Source organism: Ictalurus furcatus, chromosome 3 (assembly GCF_023375685.1).
Source record: "Ictalurus furcatus strain D&B chromosome 3, Billie_1.0, whole genome shotgun sequence".
In the NCBI taxonomy this organism is placed as follows: Eukaryota; Metazoa; Chordata; class Actinopteri; order Siluriformes; family Ictaluridae; genus Ictalurus; species Ictalurus furcatus.
Window position 1 is genome coordinate 14,080,191 of NC_071257.1, and position 22,011 is coordinate 14,102,201.

The following is a 22,011-nucleotide window of genomic DNA, read 5'->3' on the forward strand; positions in this document are numbered from 1 at the left end:
GCTTTTTCCAGCCTCTTTCAGTTGTTGTTGGGGGTTTTTTCCCCTTCAGTCGCCACTTCAGGAGGTGAAACATGCTCAATTGGGTTAAACTCTGGTCATTGACTTGCCCCTTCTAAAACCTTCCACTTTCCCCCCTGATGAAGTCCTCTGTTGAGTTGGCATTGTCTTGCTGCAGGATGAAAGTTCCTCCTGATTAATAAGGTGTGACTATTCTTCCAGTGTTACACTGAGGATACGCCTTTTCTGCAGAAATGAGTGGACAGGTTTCTTTTTATTTTCACCTTGGAATTAAGTTTCTTATATACTGGAGTCACTATGCCTGGGGTTAGTAAGCTATGCCCACAACTAAATGATCTCATTCCCACGACTCACTTACTCATTAGGACCCCGTTTCCACGCGTTAATAAGTCGGGCTCTGTATTTAACGAGTGATATTTACATTTATATCAGCATTGTAAACAAAAATAGAACACAACAGAGAGTGAGAGAAGGCAGTGAGCCAGCCTGGGTTATGTAGCGCTTGTTAGTGATCCGCCCCCACTGTTTCAGAGGCAGAGCTCTGATGCTGTACTCATTGCTCAAACTGGGTGCTAAGATGTTATCTTATTTCGCCTTATTTTAGGTTTCCGTTCACGCCAGCGGTTACTTCCTCGTTTGATGGCTGAAGTTTTACGAATATCCTAGCTCTGACTTAGTTTCTGCTCTCCTCGAGTGTTGAGTGGGGATGAAGCTAACATACTAGCAGCAGTAGGTGATGATATTCTTGGCGTTGTGATTAGCTCACTAGCTTCATCTTTTTATTCGTGGCTAATGGTAAGGAAGAGCAGCGCAGTGTAACATTCCCCGGCTTGCTGCTACTTTCCTGCACTTCTGTTTTTATATCCTTCAAGACGGACAAGCGAGCTCGAAACCACGGGCTGCTGCGGTGAAAGACTTTTTAATAGGAAGGGAAATTAAAAACAGCTGAAACAGCAGCAGCTAGCCGGCTAGCTGCGTTTGCTGAACGGAGGAGACGGCTTCTTAGGAGAAAGGAAAGCCTGTAATGGCCAACGAGCCGGTTATTCTGAACGTGTATGACATGGTAAGTGGTTTAAACAGTTTCGTTTTTCATTGCAGTTGCTTTAGACATCTCGGCTAGATAAGAACAACCTCACGCTTTTGATAACGTTGAGGCTGTTAAGTTAGTTTGATTACTAAATGTGAAACTGAGTTATCGAGCGTCTCATCTAACCTTTTATCGGCTGTTTTTGTCGAGTGGTGTGTTTGTTAGTTTAAAACTGCTTTTATGTAGCGTGCTAACTAACAACATTTTGTTTGTTGAAATGATATAAAGGCATCTAGCTATATTAATAAAAACCGCTATTGGTGTTTTTATTTTTTATTTCTCTATGTATAGATTAACGTTACTACCTGAGAACTATTAGCCCACTCTGTCTCATGTCTCATGTTCAACATGTTGAATAACTTGAACTTCTTCAAATGAATAAATGACCTGGAAAATACACCATATAATTAAACTTCATAAACTATAGTAGAATTAAACTTCGGTGTTGTTCAGTTTTCTTTTTTCTTTCCAGTGCTATCTTTTAAACCCTTGTGCTTGAGCCTCGTGTTTTGCCCCAAACACCTTTTACACAATGTGTTAGTGTTCCCTGCTCTGTTACTGAGCAAACTTAGTCCTCAAGTACTAATGTGAACCTATTTTAGAAATATTTGTCGGTGTCCTGTGCAACATGGAGTGCGCTATATGATAGAAATGTCTCTGCTTTAACTGTCTTCTTAAGAAATATTGCTTCATCTCCTCTTTGTCAGTCATGGTGATATTGGCGTTATAATGGACAAAGAAATCAGCAGCCTTTCAAGTGTTGTCATTCATAAGAGGCTGTGTAGCATAGCTCAGAGGAATTCATATAAAACATGTAGGTAAAGGTCTAGTTGTATAAAATTCCTTGCTTACAAAGGTTCAAATTACCAGCTGACACCTTTTTAATCACCTTTCTAAAGTTTAAACATTTTAATGATTAGTTTATGGCTATAAATAAGACGATATGAAATGGTTTTGTTTTGCACTGTGCTGCTGCTTCACATTTGACTAGTGTCTGAACACCACTTCCCTGAACAGATTGGACACCTGTTTTGAATTTGAAGCAGGGACAATAAATGTGTACTTATTTTTTTTTGTCCATTCGGTTTTTGTCATCAGCTTTTCCTTAAACGAGAAGCGAAAACTGTTTCTATTCGTACTTTGTCTTTAGCCCTGTAACTAGTCTGTGGGCGGATGAGCTGCCTTTAGCTAAATAATTTACATAAACGCATATGATCACCTACCACAGAGGATCTGCTACGGAACTAGAGCCGCTGAACAATAGCCAGTATTTCCATAAGTTTATTGACTTATTCCATAAGTTAACTATCCATAAGTTTATTATGGGTTTTCTAATTTTTATTTTAAGTACTCAATCAGTCCACTGAAACACATTGCTGCACTCTTAAAGCAGATGTGTTAAAAATAACAATACATTTTGTGTGTGCTTTCTACACAATCGGTGTGTTAGGCTATTTACCACATGCTGTGTGTTCAATATTTCCAATCAAAGATGTGTTAAATATAACACCAAGATAACACGTGTTTATAACTTCTTTTTTTTTTTTTCTTAAAGGTATACTAAAATGCAACTTCTTTGTATGCTAATGTGCTACTAAAATGATTTACAAAATAAACAAACAATTGCAAGAAATTCAGGTGACATTTATTAAAATCATTCAAACGTTTGACAGACATAAGAATTGGAGTTGATTCATCTTCTTACAAATCTCCCTGCCATCTGGGAAAACAGGAGTACTGCTCCCTTCCATTTGAAAAGCCATCATAAGAGTGTTGGTTAGATGTTAACTACAAAATATGGACAAATGCCTTTGGGCTTTAACTGAGAAATTGCATTACAGAATCCAAAATTCTGAACAAAATGGTGCTGTAGACTCACCAGGAAAATCTAGCTAACTTGCGAATGTTTATTTTCCCACCTTTAGCACCTCACTGCCAAAGTTTTGCACAAACTAAGTAAGTAAACCAACATTACAGAGATAGTGGAAAGAATTGCAACCTAAACCCCATCCACTTTTGGCCTCGACATTACTGAGTTTCCTTTAGCCACTGACTGTCTGCACCTGTTACCCAGCATTAACCTTCACAGAATACAGGAAGAAACACGGCCCTAATCCATCCTCCTAATGCTAATTACTACAGCTTGCCTTATCCAAAACACTTGCTAAATGTAGTTAACGTTAACCCACTCTCTGTATTACATCATGGTGAACAGCTGTAATGTTAAGTTATTGCTAACTTTCAAAAAGGTAGTGGGAATATCTTACATTACCATGTATGCTAAAGTAATGTTATCAACTCAAGTGAGCGTCTAGGTTAGCATCACTCATCCCTACTGTGATTGGTGACACCATCCAGCTAGCTAACCCTAACTTGGAGCTTCAGATAAGATGCTGACTCAGAGAATTATAGAATAACGTCAGTCAATATTTCACAGCCAACATAAACACATGACACTAGTAGTGTAATGCCAACATGGAAGCAGTACATGATATTCAGTTTTGAAGTTGTCGCGAAAAACTCGGCCAGACATTTTCAGCAGCGTTAACGCTAAAGAGTGATGAACGCTAACTTACCTGTGGTCATTTTGTTTCCTCGCCTCAGGACTCCGACTCCGCTGTCACAATCAAAAGGTCAAAGCAACAAACATTCACTTTGGGGCGAGTTTAGATTTGGATGATGACGTCGGAACTGCAGTCCGCAACATGATTGGACAATAATTTTAACACGTGTTGAGTTGGTCACTCGTGTGAAATATTTGTATTTTTATAAACAGTTTTTTATCACGTGTTGATATGGAAATAACACAAAGTGTGTATGTTAAGACATCCTTTCTGAATGTGTGGGTCTGCGTTCGGACCATAGTTGGACATTTGACGGCTCCTGGTCTAGACCAAAAGTTGAGTTTTCCCAGCTTGTCTCATTACCAAGTAAGAAATGAGAAAAGAAGAGGTAATATGTACGTTACAAGGTACAGGGTGTTCCAAAAATCTCCATACATAGGGGACTGTGTTTGTCAGCATCACGTCCCTTGTGCTTTCGTCAGGGGATGTTCGTGGACGTCCACTTCTTGGTTGGTCCGCAACACTTCCAGTCTTTTTGTATTTGTTAATAAGTTTGGCAACAGTGATGTGTGTGAGATGTGCTTGATATGTTTCCTGTTAAAGTCCATCACAGCCTTGCGACAGCTTCTCGATCCAGCCACGATAATAATTTCTATACGTTCTTCTTTAGTCAAAGGCATTCGTAAAGATTATCTGGGTGGGGGAAGTATGTGTATATGTGTGTGTGTGTGTGTGTAATATGTGTAATATATATATATATATATATATATATATATATATATATATATATATATATATAATTGAGCATTTTTGTAAGACATTTAGCTAAAGTGTGTTCATTTCCCCTGTGTATGGAGATTTTTGGGACATCATGTAGATTAATTTTTAATCTGAGCCCTGACTTTTATGTTGGAATTGCTTTTGTAAACTGAATGCAGGTTAAAAAAAATATATATATATATATATATATATATATATATATATATATATATATATATATATACCAAATCACCAATCTCACTATTATGTCGGCAGTTATGATGGTAGCGTTGGATGTAATTCAAATCTCAGGATTATATTAATGCTTTAATTCTAAGGTTGTTTTTATAGTAAAAATGAATGCACACATTCATATGGTGGACAGTCCACGTAATAAGTATTATAATAAATGTATTTTAAAAATGTGTTATTTAAGTAAATTTCCCTTGATATGGCGATGTGTTCTGTAAGGAGGCATTTATATAACATTTTATTGAAGGAGTCTCCAGTGACAACCCTATGTAAAAGTCAATACATTTTCCATGGGAAAGTCATCAAGACCGAGGGCTTTGCACATTCCATTTAGTAACATGATGAAAGAAAAAAAGAGAGCTGTTCACAGCTGTTATATCGTAAGTTGTCACAGAGGTTCTACACTGTTAAATGTAACTATAAGTGGATAAAATGGATTACGTGGTCATTAATAAATAACAAATTGTATTCTGTATAAATTGCTGTGGTGTAAGAGGAATAAAAGACTTGGGTGATGCACTGTGCTAGGAAATAAGCAACTTCGGCGCATGACACCATCTTGTTGTTGATTTATTTTCTATAATATAACATGTCCATCCTGTTTTATTCCTTACATATCTCAAACTGAGTACTTAGTACACACTCCATCTGTGTTCAAATGAGAGTCATGTTTCTTGGCTTTTCATAAGCAGGTTTAATAGACAACTGAATAATGAGGTTAAAGCAGGGCAAACTGCCAGTAAGCAAACTTACTGTACTGGATTCCCATTACAGTATATGCATTTGAATCAAGAAACAAGTGGCCACTAGGCAAGTAATTGAACATAGTGCATGCAGCATATCTAATTTTAAACGGCATCAACTATAGCCTGGACTCTACACCATTAAGATCAGCTCTTGCCTTTAGCTGAAGTAATGAAGGATTTCATATACAAGATTTGATTCTAGTGGATCACGACTCAAGCTGTCAGTGTTTTCCTGCTGAGAGTTGAGCTCGCTCATAAAGATTTTACAATGTCTGTGTGCATGTGTAAGGATTGGACTTGTCTCAGTTACCAGGCCTGCATGCTGAGGACAGGGTTAAAAGTGCAACAAGATATAAATACATCAGAGAGGTTTTTGTGTTTTACTCTGTAATGGTATATCAAGCAAAAACGTCGAGCAACTTAGTGACTTAAAACAATATAACTGGTAGCACTAGTTCATCCTGTGTTCTGACATTTATCAGAAAATTATGAAAATGAGTAGGGTAGTGAGTCTACAATAAGAACGGTTTCTCTTTCATATTGAATTTAAAAAAAAATCAAAAACTGGTCAGTTAATCTTTTTTTCAAGAAGATATTAATATAACTGAGCCAAATAACTTCTTAGATATATTTCTTTTTGGAGATCATTGCAGGAAGTTATAATACATCTCAATATACAGCTTGCATGTCATTTTGTTTTTATTTATTATTGTTATTTTTGGGGATACTAAATATTTAATTGCAGTGGTACTGTCTGTCAGCTGATACTGACTCAATTAGTGCAGTCCTTTATGCATCATGTGTAACCTTTCTGCATTATTGAAGAATGGTCTCTCCTAGAGAGATACATTTAGATAAGTATTATTTGCCCAAATTGTCTCTTTGATGAAGTAAACCAGTTCTTGTGGTGTTCTCTGCACTGTATTTCGCAGTGCCACCATTTCTCTCCACATTGGCTAGACATGCTATGCATAGCGTGGCACCCACAGACTATTTTTAGCTGCATGTCTGACATGGTACATATTTGTATCATGCTGCCTAAAGCTCTTGGTCATTGCCAGCTGCATTTTTATTATTAAATGTGGAGAACCTGAGGAAAATCCCATCTTCCCAAGGCATGACTCATTCCCTTAATCATCTTATCATCTGGAACGTTGCTTCACACATTTTAATCCAGTAAACCACGAGGATCAGCAGTCCATTACAGCAAACGCTGTCAACTAAATCTCGGCTGAGAGTTATTCTTAATCGGCTCATTAACATTATTGTAATGGGTAATTACTAATTACACAGGGGACCACATCTGAGACTGAAGTCTCTTAACCAAGTATGATTCAGTTTTAAACCTAAAACACAAAGCCCAGTGTGAAGGTCATTACAGTATGACAAAAGGTACAGAAAAGCCAGTGATGCGGATAGATTTAACCCTATCAAAGCAAGGTGTGCAGAAATGTAAAAATGTGTATAATACTACAATGTACAGGGTGTCTCAGAAGTCTCCATACATAGGGGACTCTGTCAGCATCACGTTGGTTGTGCCTTCATCAGTGGATGTTCATGGACATCCACTTCGCGGTCGGGCCGCAACACTTCCAGTCTTTTTGAATTTGTTGAAGTTTGGCGACAGTTTTGTGTGTGATGTGCTTGCAATGTTTCCTGTTAAAGTTCATCGCAACCTCGCGACAGCTTCCTGATCCAGCCACAACAATGTCTTTGTTAGACTTTTGGGACAGCCTGTAGAATACAAAAGCATTCACATGAATGACCTCTTTATTCCTTGCTCTTAAATGGCAAAGTACATCCGTAGTGTACATTGTGTAATAGTTGATTTTCGACTGACGTGTGTTGTGTGGTAATTGTATGACTCTATTGTAGGGAATTTTCAGCAAGTAAGGGAGTGTTTAATCAGCTTTTGTGGTAAGTGAGGGCAAAGGTATAATTTTTTCATAATCCTACTACCTGTGACCTGTGACTAGCTTTTTACTTGAGTAAAAAACTTGAATTCTTTGAAAATCAATTTGATCATGATTTCATATAAATTCTCCAGTATTTTTCTTTTTTACACAAATGGGCCTGTATGTAAAAACGGTCAATGTACAAATTAGGTCTTAAATGGGCAAAAAAATAAATGTTAGGAGTCAGTTTTTTTTACTCTTAAAGAATTTAGAAGTGCTTATAGCTTTGTCAAACTGTTAAGAGTAGCAAAAAGAAGACTTTTGAGCAAAACAAAAGTAAATCATTGAGGGATCAAGTTTGAATCATGGGCACATCTCTCTCTCTCTCTCTCTCTCTCTCTCTCTCTCTCTCTCTCTGCATCTAGTTTATGTGCTCATGTATAGGGAAAAGGGCAGATAGTGCTTTCTTGTTAAATCATCATGTGACATACATTGATAGCAGTGTTTTCCAGTAACAGATAAAACCACACCTCAGAAATTGCTGATTGAGACACAGCTATTTCAGACCCAGTCATGTCACTGCTCTGGTCATTTGATGTCAACATACAAAAGGACAATGCAATATGTGGATTGTAAACATGCAGTGGTGCTTGAAACTTTGTGGAACCTTTAGAATTTTCTCTTTTTCTGCAAAAATATTATCCAATATTACATATCCGTGAGCGACAAAAGTATGTGATCCTCTAGAGTTAGCAGTTAATTTGAAGGTGAAATTAGAGTCAGGTGTTTTCAATCAATGGGATGACAATTTGTGAGCACCTATTTAAAGAACAGGGATCTATCAGAGTCTGATCTTCACAACGGATGTCTGTGGAAGTGTATCATGGCATGAACAAAAGAAATTTCTGAGGTCCTCAGAAAAAGAGTTGTTGATGCTCACACGGCTGGAAAAAGCCATCTCTAAAGAGTTTGGACTCCACCAATCCAGTCAGACAGATTGTGTACAAATTGAGGAAATTCAAGACCATTGTTACCCTCCACAGGAGTGATAAACCAACAAAGATTACTCCAAGAGCAAGATGTGTAATAGTCCACAAGGTTGCAAAGGAACCCAGGATAACTTCTAAGCAACTAAAGGCCTCGCTCCCATTGGCTGATGTTCCTGTTCATGAGTCCACCATCAGGAGAACATTGAACAACAATGGTGTGCATGGGAGAAAGTCACTGCTCTCCAAAAAGAACATTGCTGCCCATCTGCAGTTTGCTAAAGATCACATGGACAAGCCAGAAGGCTGATGGAAAAATGTTTTATGAATGGATGAGACCAAAATAGAACATTTTGGTTTAAATAAGAAGCATTATGTTTGGAGAAAGGAAAACACTGCATTCCAGCATAAGAACCTTATACCATCTGTGAAACATGGTGGCGGTAGTATCACGGTTTGGGCCTGTTTTGCTGCATCTGTGCCAGGACAACTTGCCATCATTGATGGAACAATGAATTCTGAATTATTCCAGCAAATTCAAAAGGAAAATCTCAGGACATCTGTCTGTGAACTGAATCTCAAGAGAAAATGGGTCATGGAGCAAGACAATGACCCTGAGCACACAAGTCATTCTACCAAAGAACGGTTAAAGAAGAATAAAGTTAATGTTTTGGAATGGCCAAGTCAAAGTCCTGACGTTAATCCAATGGAAATGTTGTGGAAGGACCTGAAGCAAGCAGTTCATGTGAGGAAACCCACCAACATCCCAGAGTTGAAGCTGTTCTGTACTGAGGAATGGGCTAAAATTCCTCCAAGCCGATGTACAGGAGTGATCAACAGTTACCGGAAATGTTTAATTGCACTTATTGCTGCACAAGCAGGTCACACCAGATACTGAAAGTAAAGGTTCACATACTTTCGCCACTCACAGATATGTAATATTGAATTATTTTCCTCAATAAATAAATGACCAAGTATTATATTTTTGTCTCATTAGTTTAATTGGGCTCTCTTTATCTACTTTTAGGGCTTGTGTGAAAATCTGATTGTTTTAGATCATATTTATGTAAAAACATAGAAAATTTTACCTTTCAAGCACCACTGTAAATAAAAACACTTAAGTTACTTTTAAGGGGTCGGTTTAAAAACTTCATTAACTAACTGTGGTGGTAAATCAGATTCGCCAAGAGCCTGAATTTGTAATGCTTGAAAGAAATAATGGGTTATTTGATGTTACTGAAAATGAACAGTACATATACTGTTTTTCCCCTGCATAGGAGACAAGGCAAGGCACAAAACCTGTTCCAATAATAATATTTCATGGTTGAAAATATAAGATTTATGTTGTGTAATGGACTGGACAGTCCAGGGGTCTGGCACATCAGAATATGTCACAGTGTGCTTTAAGTTATTCTATCTTGAATTTATTCTCTACTGGTATGGTAGGATTCTGATTTTTGTGTACTATCTACTTGACTCACTTAGATCTAGATTTAGATCTTTCCGCTAGAATTGCTGTATTATATAATATTGTTGGTTCTGTATTGTTGCTTGGAAGTGTGTGTTTGTCTCTGCTAATTAGTTTTCTCAAGTGGTTAATCAAGAGTAATTTCAGTCTCCCTTAAAGTGTGAATTTTGGCCAGGGCTTGTCTGTAACGGTTAGATGCAAAAATTTAGATAAAGTATCAAGAACGTTATGAAAATTTCCAAGAGCAAAAACCAGTCACGACCAAAACTATAACGGTTATCAGTATTATCACGGTGTTGTTAAAATGTGCTGAAAATGAAATCTTATAAACAGGTTTTATATTTGACTATAAAGTGATGGATGGTTGTCACTAGGCTTGTTGCAATCATTTAATTCAGTTAGAGAACATGACGGAAGACAGTGACTTTCCAGAGAATTTCCAACCTTCCAAGAGGACCAAATCCGAAGTGTGGTCATATTTTGAATTTTATGAAAAATTAGAGCTGCAACAACTAATCGGTTATGAAAATCGCTGTCAATGAATCTCATTATCGGTCAGTCGGTCTGCGTGCGGTACATTTACTCATTACGTTACTTCTGTTCCAAAAAAAACACGTCTCAGTTTTAAAGCGTGGTGCTAATATTGATGTGTAGACAGATGAGTGAGTGATTTTTATACTAGAGTTGTGTATTTCAAACTACGTTAAAATTTATGTAAAACTTACAACAGTAATTTAGCTCAGTCTGTATAATGTTATACAGTACATTAGATAACATATAACTATGACTTGTAGTTGCCATGTTGGTGTAATCAGGAATGACCAATTGGTAACAATGCACAATTTGAAGCTGATCAGATCAAGAGTGACTGTAATACTCCCTATAGATGTACAGAGGGTCATACCAAAAACGCATTTTAAAGGGAGCAAAATAAAGCCCATTTGAATGTGTCACAAAACTACCACTTCCTATTTGGAATGCCATCATTCATTGCCATAGCAACCCCTTAATGAAACCTCAACAGACCGTATTCAGATTAATACATTTGCATTTGTAGAGTTTGGTGACTACTTTTCTGGCAAATCACATAAACGCTCTGGTACCCCAGGTAAACCTTGAAGACATCCATAAAAACTCAACTTCAAAGTGCAGAGTAACTATTTCAGTAGAGGTGGTGCTATAACTATGACTTATAATTTCCATGTTTGTGCAATTAGGAATGGCCCATTGGTAACCATGCACAATTTGAAGCTGATGAAACGAGCATGACCAAGTTATACCCATTTCCTAGCCAGCTTTCTGTTGAGCAGAGCTTACGACTGTAATTGAAAAGTGATGTGCTACAGAGAATCCCAAAAATGCATATGATTTCACACATTTCCTGCTGCCAGTTAGTAGCGCTGTGACCCTGCCCAGCAATAGTGACGGCCATGTGATCAGCCCACAATAACAAATAAAAATCTCAATTTTGATCTAAATCACAATGCACAGCATAGATATAATAATTTTTGCTTCCATTCCTGCTGCCAGTTGGTGGCTCTATGGCTATTCCTTAGTCACATCCATGTGTTCAGCCCCCAATACCAAATATAAATCTCAATTTTGATTTAAATCATTCAATGCAAACCAAAGATAAGAGCTCTTCCTATATCTCATTTTTATATTTATCTCCATGCCATGGCAACACGGTTCGATATCAAATATCTGCTCGCAATTTAGCATCTTCAATGTCTTGGCATGATGTTGGCCATGTTTGGTGAAAAATGTTAGCCATGTCCCCACCAATACTTGTGACAACTGGACAAACAATGTGGCAACCACAGCAATAAACTCATTCAGAAATGTTAATGGACGCTATAGAGCCCACTGGCCACAACCAGGACAAATGACAAATTATTGTCAATATTAGATTATTGCCAATCTTTGATGGGTGTACCAAGTTTCAAGAGTTTTCGGTATTCCAAAGGCATAAAACATGCATTTTCGAACTAGGAGGTGCTGTGGAGCCAATGAGGCACGTCTATGCCGAATTGCAATAACAATTCAAAACATATCTTGGGACAAATGTATGTGTAACTTTCATAAGCTCCTCAAAACACAGTGGGGGAAAATGTCAAAATCAGTACATTCCATCCAATATGGCTGACTTCCGGTTGGGTCGAGTCAGATAAAAACCAAGTGAACTCAACCACACCCAAGCCTAAACACTACATAACTTCTTGATTTTACACAGGTCTGATGTGTGTGCCAAGTTTTGTGTGTTTTTGCGCATGAAAAATGATGCTGATTTTATCTCAGCTTTAGCTTCCCATTACTCTTTTGACTTTCTGGCACTAACTGAGATCTGGATATCTCCACAGAACTCCGCTACACTGGCTGCTCTATCCTTTGCTTATGCTTTCTCTCACACTCCATGAGAAACTGGCACCTCTGCGGTACAGGTCTGTTGTTGTCTCAGCGATGGTGCTTCACACCTCTTTCCCTGTCTCATCTCAACATCTCATCCTTTGAGTTCCATGCACTTACAGTTACCTCCCCGATTAACCTTCTCATCATCGCCATCTACCGCCCTCCTGATCCCCTAGGAGACTTTGTTGAGGAAATGGACATGCTCCTCAGTCTTTTCCCTACCAACAGCACTCCTGTTACAGTCCTTGGAGACTTCAACCTCCCCTCTGACAAACTCGAGTCCTCCCTCAACTCCTTTGCCTCCTTACCATTGCAGTTAGCCACAGCCACTTTCCTCATCCATGGACCTTCTCAGCCCTCTAGCCTCTAAATCCAGGAAGATTTCTTACCCTGTTCCTTCGCTGTTGGGTGTGTTATGCAGCAATCGGAGAGAAAGTGGAAGAAATCACAACCCAACACTGATCTTGCCACTTACCGCACTCTCCTGTCCAAATTCTCATCTGAAGCGATTTCTGTTAAGACTGCCTTCTACAAGGAAAAGCTGGAAACTTCTGCACAAGACCCGGCAAGCTCCACATCTTTTCTTCACTACTCAACCCACTGGCACCTCCTGCCCAATCCTACCTGACTGCCAAAGACTTTGCCAGCTTTTATGATGGGAAGATTGAAAAAATCTGCCAGACCTTCACTTCTACCCCAACTTCTACAATACCCACTGAGGATTCCCCTTCTCCTTCACACTTCCTGGCACATTTTTCTAATCTAGCAACAGTAGAGATCCTGCAGGTCATCTTGTCCTGCAATCCTACTACCTACCATTAGAGCCAATCCCTTCCACAATACTCCAGACTATCTCAAAAGATCTCCTCCCATTCATCATGACTATCATCAATGGCTCCACATCATTTGGTCATGTACCAACTACATTCAAGAGAGCAAGGGTTATTCCCATCCTGAAGAGACCAACTATGGATCCCTCTGACATCGGCAACTACCGGCTGGTATCACTTCTCTATTTTCTTTCAGAAATCCTCAAGCGAACTGTCTAAAATCAACTGTCTCTCTACCTCTCATAGAACAACCTCAAAGATACTAACCAGTCTGGCTTCAAAGCAGCACGTTCCACAGAGACTGCCCTTTTGGCTGTCACTGAGAAGCTACATGCTGCTAGATCAGCCAAACTGTCATCAGTCCTCATCCTCCTCGCCCTTTCAGCAGCATTTGACATAACCACAAGATTCTCTTGTCCACCTTCATGAGTCTCTCTGAATTCATTGTACAGCATGGCAGTGGTGTGCTTCCTACCTGGACGGTCGCTCATACTAGATGACATGGAGGGGATCCACATCTGCTCCCCGCAGTCTCTACACCGGTGTCCCACAAGGCTCAGTACTTGGTCCTCTTCTGTTCTCCCTCTATACTCGATCTCTTTGTGAGGTCATATCCTCACATGGGTTCTCATACCACTGCTACGTGGATGACACTCAACTGATCCTCTACTTCCCTCCCTCAGACCCTCTTGTTTCTTCACAGATCTCATGTCTGGCAGACATCTCCTCATGGATGGCAACTCATCGGCTGAAACTTCCCAGCAAAACCGAACTGCTGATCATCCCAGGTGATTCATCACCATGTCATGATCTTGTGATCTCCCTGGACAACTCTCTGATTCCACCTTCAGTTACAGCACGCAACCTTGGGGTAACCATGGACAATCAACTGTCCTTTTCCTCTCACAAGGAAGACTTTGAGACTGGACTACTCAACTCACTGCGGGGAGGTCGGCCTTTGAGCACCATTCACCCTCTGCAACTGATCCAGAATGCCACTCCTCGACTTGTCAACCATCCTATGTTCTCCCACACAACACCATTGCTACGCTCCCTCCATTGGTGTCCTGTAGCTGTCCACATCAGATTTAAACACAGATTCTTGCCTACAAAACCAAAAATGGACCAGCAGCCACTTGCCTCAAATCACTTATCACACCCCGCATTGCACCACGCTCCCTCCAATCCTCTAGCACCTCTAGAATGGTGCCACATGATGAAAGGCTTCCCCTTCATGAAGTTCTGATCTGATTGGATAAATGCAGGGTTTCGCTGCACTACAGCCATCATGCAATGCACAAATGTTGCCCATTGAAATGAATAGTATACAGTGGGCCAAATACACACTTTTGTGCACTTTTTGTACTTCCAATCATGCAATTTTCATTCATAGTAGGAGATGACTATTTTATCTGGATTCTTGCTGATGTCTTTGCTTCCTTTTCTGGTTTACAGTCCTCTACCTTAAAAACTTGATTCAGATGAACTATTAGCTGTTAGTTTTTTTTAAACTTTGAATGGTTGGAATAACTTCACTTGGACTTTGAAAGTCTGTATTCTCTTCACTTCTTGTTTATCAGGCCAACTAAAAGTTTTGTTTAGGAAGAGAAACCATTACACCTCTGCCATTATAACCACAACGACAACGTGTTAAAAAGAGCAGGCTTAAAAAAATCTTCTGAAGAAATGCTTCACACACTGAAGCCTTGAAGAGGTTGTGCATACTAATTCCAGCGGGGTGTGTGTGCGTTTCAAATGTACCGTGACTTGAATTTCCTTTGTCGCTACTTGGAAAAGAAATGTGCCTGAACACAGTGCTGACTGAGTCAGAAGGCAAGTTTTTGCTTGTGGACCGCATAAGCATGTGGTCAATTTGGATGTTGTAATTTTTAAGTTGTCTGTCTTGTTACGACAGACTGATGTTCTGCAATATTGATGATTCATTAACAGGATGTGTCCTAGTGTGATGAATAACTCACAGCCATGCTACTGTAATTCATATTTTGATTATATTCAGTTTAGTTTTATTGTATGGTACATGTATACATGTTATTTGGTAAATGTAATGAACATTTAGTATTAGTTTAAAAATAAAGACAAAGTACAAAAACACTATTGCATGGTAGTTTTGTTTGTGTGGCAGGAGTACTGTCTCAGATAAGTCACAGTAGCTTACTGTGTATAATAATTTCAAGATAAATCATGAAATAAATACATCAGGCAGGATATCAGAGAACAGGATAATATAAAAGCAGGATGTATGAAGGTGTGTGTATATATAGTGTAAAAAGTGCACAATGATTTATTCCACTTCACATGCTGAGGTTTGCATAATGCCATTATTCTTTATCCTGTGTAAGAGCACTTATAGCAAATAAACAGTACAGCACAGCACAACTGTTCTGTGAGTGAGGACAATGATGCTTGAAAGAGACCTTTATAAAATAATTTTTTAAAAAAAGGGCCTTCTGATGAAAATCTGTCATCAAGTATCAGTTTCCATATTACTTGACATTGTCTAGGTTTAACCCACCACCCAACCTACCACAAAAAATATGACTAGTCTTTAAATGTGTTATAGTATCACGCACTCATGGTTGGTTACTGTGAAACTAAAGGACATACAGATAGATATTCTTATAGATTTGTTATCTTGAGAAACAGAACTGAGAGATCAAGGCCTAAAATTATCACCCTTATGTGAATCGTTCCTTATGGCTCCTTAATAAATTGTGTAAATGCCACAGTGAAATAGGTCAGCTGTCTCTGCCAATATCTTCTGAGTGGGTGCTCGTTATGGCCACACAAACGCCCACAATGAAAAGAACTTGTAAAGCAATACCAGTCAATATAGCTGGTCAACCCTGTTTTTCTAAAATATATTTTATGTCAAAGATCAAGCGTAACTCAAGTATGTTGACTTCTGAAAGTCACTGAAATAAATTTACAGCTGTATGGTGAAAGTGCATGTTTTGTTTTGTTTTTTCATCTAGTGTTCAAAGGAAATTTAATGTTTAAGTTTCCGGTTTTAAACGAGTAGTGCTTTTAAACGAGTAGTGCTTTTAAATGTGCTTTTATCCAGCAAGCTGTTTATTTGGCACGATTTTCATAAATGTTTATCAGATATGAGTGAGTCAGCCTGTGCTTAATGGGTTTTGCATATGTAATATATAAACTCTTTGTTCTTTTTAGTACTGGATCAATGAATTCACTACCTCTCTGGGTATTGGGGTCTTTCACTCAGGGATTGAGATTTACGGCAGAGGTGAGTTCACTCTGCTATTCTGTTTGGACACACAATGATGGGACATCAGAAATATAAATAAGTGACTAACTATTTCTTCTCACTGTGTTTGCCTTTTTCCTTTGTTGCAGAATTCGCTTATGGAGGGCATCCATATCCATTTTCCGGCATATTTGAGATAACACCTGGCGATGCCACAGAGCTTGGGGAGACCTTTAAATTCAAGTGAGTTTTGTAACAGGCTCGTTGCTGTTATAGGGCACGTCTAGGTGAAAAGGAATGCCACTAAATGTTCTCTTGCATTCTCGCTCCGTTTCTTATCAGAGAGGCTATCGTACTTGGAAGTACAGACTTCACAGAGGAGGACATAGAACGGATCACGGAGGAGCTAGGAAAGGAGTACAAGGGTAACGCGTACCACCTCATGCACAAGAACTGCAATCACTTTTCCTCAGCACTGTCAGAGGTAAGGCTTTTGGTAGCACAGAAATGGGGGAAGAACCAGTTTATGTGAACATGTATACCACGATAGATGGAATGGGTGACATTTGATTCTGTTGCAAATTGCAATTGTTAAACTTGTGTTTTAGAATTCATTACTGACAGACAATTTGGGGGAACAAAGTTGACATTAAGGGCAGAAGCGATGTCCCAGTTTACAACAGTTATGCCCCCATTCCCTGTAAACAAAATCTGACTGAGCAAGAAGTATATTATTTGGCCCAGTAGCAGCTTGTAAAAAAAAAAGTGACCCACAATTTTTTTGTTGTTAAATGTTACTATACATTGATGTCTTGTAATACATGAATTAACATGACATTAATTAAATTGCACACATTTTTATTAGCTTATTGTCTGGTTGTACAAGGCCAGGTTCTGCTGGATAGATGCACACTAGCAGTTGGAATGCACTTTTATTTGCAAAGGTGAAGTGACCGTTATGTCCCCATGCTCATGCAGCACTTGTCACTTGGATAGAGATGCATGTCATTTTGCTTTTTAACAGTGGAGTATATGAACATAGCTATGTGTAGAATATGTCTTGAAAAAGAACCATTTTCTGGAAATGCCACTAGTATTCACACTTTATGCCACCCAGAGCTGCACTCGGCCAGTGTCAAACCTGCTGCTAAGGCAATTAACCAGCAAAGTCTCAACACTCCACAGCTGTTGTGACGGTGAAACTGAGAACAAAACTGAGTACATGCTTAGTTTGCCAAGAGTGTGGGTTTGTTTCAGATTTTAATTGCAGCAGCGCCTGGACTCAAAAAGGACTACAAAAGGGGAAAAAAACAAAGTTTTTTGAAAGTTAGAAGTAAAAATAAACTTGCCAACAACACTGCAATATTAGATCACATTATTGAATCTAAATATACATACTCACTGTTCACTTTATTAGGAACATCTGCACATTCATGCAATTATCCAATCAACCAATCAACTTCACCTGCCCTGCGTCACAATCAGCATACTTATACTGTGCACTAAATGTATGTAATCTTATTGTGAAGGAAAAAGTACATGCCTTTTGAGTAGGGATGTCACAAGAACCGATATTTCGGTACCAACATTCTTAAAATGTGATGGTACTTGTTTTTCTGCAGTAGCGTAGGTACCGTTTGTAATGAAGGATGCAATTTTTCCGGAACTGAAGGGGTCAGCAAATACGCGTAAGTGTTTTAGTCGGTCCACAAGTGGTAAAGAAGAAGAAGAACGCCTACAAGCACACGGGAAAAACTATAGAAGTTTAGCTCCGCCCCGACTCGTTGAAAGGAAAGGTGGTTAGAGTTAAACGTGGAAATACTTCACGTTCGAGTCGGATGACAACAAACATATAATTGATGCCCTGAAGCTGGTGTGTAACTGATGCTATCGTTCATTTCAAACAAAGCGAGGAAACACCTGGAATTTGGCGAAGCACCTGAAAGACGTGCCCTATATTATGTTTGTTTGAGGCAGCTGGTATTGTGGCCGTGAAAACCAGCTAACATTATGCTCCATGTAATGTTTGCGATAGATAGTTATTTGTTAACGACGGTAACACATTTCACTGTTATAAACTACCTCCGAATGGGCCACCATGCATCGTCATTCAGCCTCTGTCCTGTCAGCTAAATGTAGCCTAATGTCACTAATAATTATTAAAATGTTCATGCTTTTAATAAATCTTTTTGGCCTGCCACCATATCAGTGAATTTAAACTAATACTTGCATTCTGAGTACAAGGTGTTTGTGTGTGTGTGTGCTTGCGTGTGTGCGCACGCGCGTGTTTAGGAGTGCACCACCACTGTAGCCTCCACTCATTGTCAGACAGTGTTTGATAACTAAAATACCCTGCCCGCTCGCGCTCTCCCTCTTTCTCTTTCTCTCATTTGCCAGTATCAGCCAGAGGAGGATGTCCTCCAGGAGAGTTTTTAGTTTTATTTATTTTTTTATACCACCCCGTGGTATCGTGTACTTTTGGTGGTATCGGTACTGACTACTAGATTTTTGGTATCGTGACATCCCTACTTTTGAGTGTGTAGTAAGAGTATTCAAGTACTAGGACATACTAACTCATCGTATAATGAAAGAGAACGTTGTTGCCTAGTTATGCGCACGGTCACTTTAAACAAACTCCACGTTGCTTTGCAGCTTTTCTTCATTCATGATTGATTATTTAATTTATACTATATAGCTTAATTTATCATTCCCTTGATTTTATTTTTCCACACTTCATTTACATCTGTCTAAAATGCATCCTTGAATTTGATGACGCAAACCATAGTAAAACTCCTCCTCCCTCGTGACTTGTGGGCAGTATTAGCTGAAAAAGTGAAACACTTCCAAAAATCTACCGGAAATAGTAGGCCATCCAGGTACCTTTGGGATACTCATTTCAACACACTACGATTTCAGACACACTAATTCTAATCTCGGATACTATTTAGCACAGATAGTACCTTAAGTACTCAACCTTAAGCTGTCCAGTTTTGGTGACCTGTGCCCACTGTAGCCTCAGATTCCTGTCTTCCACAGGAGTGGAACCTGATGGGGTCTTCTACTGTTCTAGCACATCTGCCTCAAGGTTCAGTGTACCTTCTGAGATGCTTTTAAGTGGTTATTTGTTACTGTAGCTTTCCTGTTTTAGTGACCCAGTCTGGCCATTGTCCTCTGATGGCTCTCATCAAAAAGCTGTTCCATTCTGTGTGAATCTGGAGACTGTTGTGCATGAGATCACATTTTCCCCATTCTGATGTTTAGTGTGGTCCCCATTAACTGAAGCTCTTGACCTATATCAACATAGCTTTATAATACAATATAAAAATTGTAATATGTATTTATTCAGCAGCCGGACGTTCCCGTAATGATTAATGTATTGCTGTAATTTAAAGTTACGTACAGTAGTCACATAATCTCTCTTCCTATTCTCTGTGTGCTGTGTCTGTGGCAGATCCTGTGTGGTCGTGAGATTCCACGCTGGGTGAACAGACTGGCCTACTTCAGCTCATGTGTGCCCTTCCTACAGAGCTGCCTGCCTAAAGAGTGGCTGACTCCAGCAGCACTACAGTCCAGCGTGAGTCAGGAGCTGCAGGGTGAGCTGGAGGAAGCCGAGGATGCTGCTGCCTCAGCCTCGGCCTCCACGCCTCGTCCCAGCCGACACCAGCCACGCCGATAGACTCCTCTGCCATGACTGACAGGCCTCAGAGGCTGCCTCAAAGCTCCTGCTGCCAACAGAGCCCACCCCTTCCAGTGACAGACCTGCAATCCACCAGCAGCGTAGACAAGCCCTGTCCTATCAGTGAATGGCTCTGACAGAACCATTGAGGGCCCTGCACTAATGGTTTTATTGTCTTGGGTTTTTTTGGTCAAGGACCCTGAGGATTTTCTGCCTGATTTATTGAAAAACACTCAGAGTTGATTTTATCAGTGTTTAAAACATTTTAATACTTGTTGCCTCTAATGTTTTGTTTTGGAAACTCAGGACAGAAAGACATTTTCCATACCAATTTTCCTAACTCACCTGAAGGGTTTGAAGGTTTTTTTTTTGTTTTTCTTTCTTAATGTTAATTTAATGCTGTTTGCAACGCTGGATTTTCTCACTCGCCATTCTTTCCTCGATCACCCATCACCTCAGTGCATCTTTTTTGAAAAAGGGAGCTTTTGATTACAAAAAGTAGTGTTTATGTCCATGTATTTATAGGTTCTTACACAGAAGCTGACACCTGGGCCAAATGACCCCACTTTTGTACTGACACGTGTCCCATGTCTACCCACCTTGGTGATTGTGCCTAAAGATTTTTACTGTTACTTGCTCAAAGAGAGCTCTGCACTCTTTCTCTACAGTTTACCCGTCGGTCTGCTTCGAGTAGCAGACTCCTTCGTACCCTGCAAAACCTACTTCAGATGTTTTACACCTTTTAGGTTTTTAGAGTCTTCTATGTATTGGAGATGCTGTTTGTATTCCATTTTCTGATTATTAAAGAGAACGACAACTTTTTGTTTCGGAAAAATGATTGACTTGTTCTGATGAATAGTCCAAACGATCCTTTTTAGTGAAATGAGCAGGGCGAGCGTTGTTGACCGGAATAGTTCAATGGCTTTCTCTTCCGATCTACGTGAATGTTACGAAAAACCAAAGAAAAACCGTTCAATTGCAAACCTCTAAGCTGCTCTATCAGAGCAGTGTGTTGGATTTACTTTACTTCAGCGCTGACGTATCAAAGCGTAAACTTGCTAATCAAACGCTGAGACGTAACATGTGATTAGAAACCCGGAAGATAAGTGTTTATAACATGAAAGGGTTTGAAATGCTCTGAAGAAAGAAATGTGATTTCTAGTACGCTTCAAATCCCACTTCAGTGTCCTCGTGCAGAGTGCCTTTCCTCTCCCAGCATGAGAAAGCATCCATCGTGTCTTTGACTTCTTTTGTTATTATAAAGCAGTGAAATTGGTGCACGATGGGGCAGAATTTAAGAGCATATTGTGTACAGTCTCAAATGGTATGAGCAGCAATCAACATGGAAGAACAGCAGGAATATGAATGGGAGGAGAAAAATTATGGCGAAACTGCAGGGGCAGCAAGACAGTAGCTCTCAGTACTGCCTACACAGCCCTTGGAGTCATGGCTGAATGTTTAACCTTCAGTAGGTGACATGCTATGAGCAAGCTGCCAGCAGGTACCACTCCTATGCTGCACTCACCATCAACACAATGTTTGTAATGCTGCCTAAGTAAGATACACGCAGCTAGCACGGCAGCTTCCATAGCTGTGTCTCTAGGCTCATCTGTGTGTCCAAACATGCTGAAAATGTCAGATGGAGGCAGGCTGATGAGGTAGACAGGTGCTGCTTTGTTGTTGCTCACCTGCCAGCTCATGTAGTAAATAGAGAAACAGAATCTGTGGGGCATTCGTATTAGGAGGGAAGCTTGGTGGTGCAGTAGGTAGTATCAGCGCCTCACCACTCCAGGGTCCCCATTTCGATACTGAGCTCAGGTTATTGTGTGTGGAGTTTTGCATTTTCTCTCTCTGTGCACTCTGGTTTTCCCTCAACATACTTGTAGTGGATTAGCTACTCTAAATTGCCACTAGGTGCGAATGTATGTATGCATGCATGTATGCATGTATGTATGTATGCATACATGCATCCCCACAGATCCACCATGACACTGACCAGGATAAAGTAGTTACTGAATAATTAGTAAGTGTGGTTCTGTTGTTCTTCCATGAAACAAAAGTGTTACAGAAATCTGGATCTAGATTTAGGTGCCTA

General features: G+C 39.6%; 1 protein-coding gene across 1 annotated transcript; it reads left to right on the top strand.

Annotated features, from left to right (window-relative positions):
- The first annotated feature begins 545 nt into the window (after positions 1 to 545).
- On the top strand, positions 546 to 21,012 carry desi2 (desumoylating isopeptidase 2). Its single transcript, XM_053620877.1, has 5 exons — positions 546 to 1,081; positions 16,207 to 16,279; positions 16,390 to 16,483; positions 16,583 to 16,724; positions 19,692 to 21,012. The coding sequence occupies exons 1-5, from the start codon at positions 1,043 to 1,045 to the stop codon at positions 19,914 to 19,916; spliced, it is 573 nt and encodes a 190-aa protein (XP_053476852.1). The 5' UTR covers positions 546 to 1,042; the 3' UTR covers positions 19,917 to 21,012.
- Positions 21,013 to 22,011: the final 999 nt, after the last annotated feature.

Coding starts and splice junctions, on each gene's coding strand:
- desi2 (XM_053620877.1), top strand. CDS start 1,043: ATGGCCAACGAGCCGGTTATTCTGAACGTGTATGACATG. Junction 16,280..16,389: donor GATTGAGATTTACGGCAGAG/GTGAGTTCACTC, acceptor CCTTTGTTGCAG/AATTCGCTTATGGAGGGCAT. Junction 16,725..19,691: donor TTTCCTCAGCACTGTCAGAG/GTAAGGCTTTTG, acceptor TGTCTGTGGCAG/ATCCTGTGTGGTCGTGAGAT.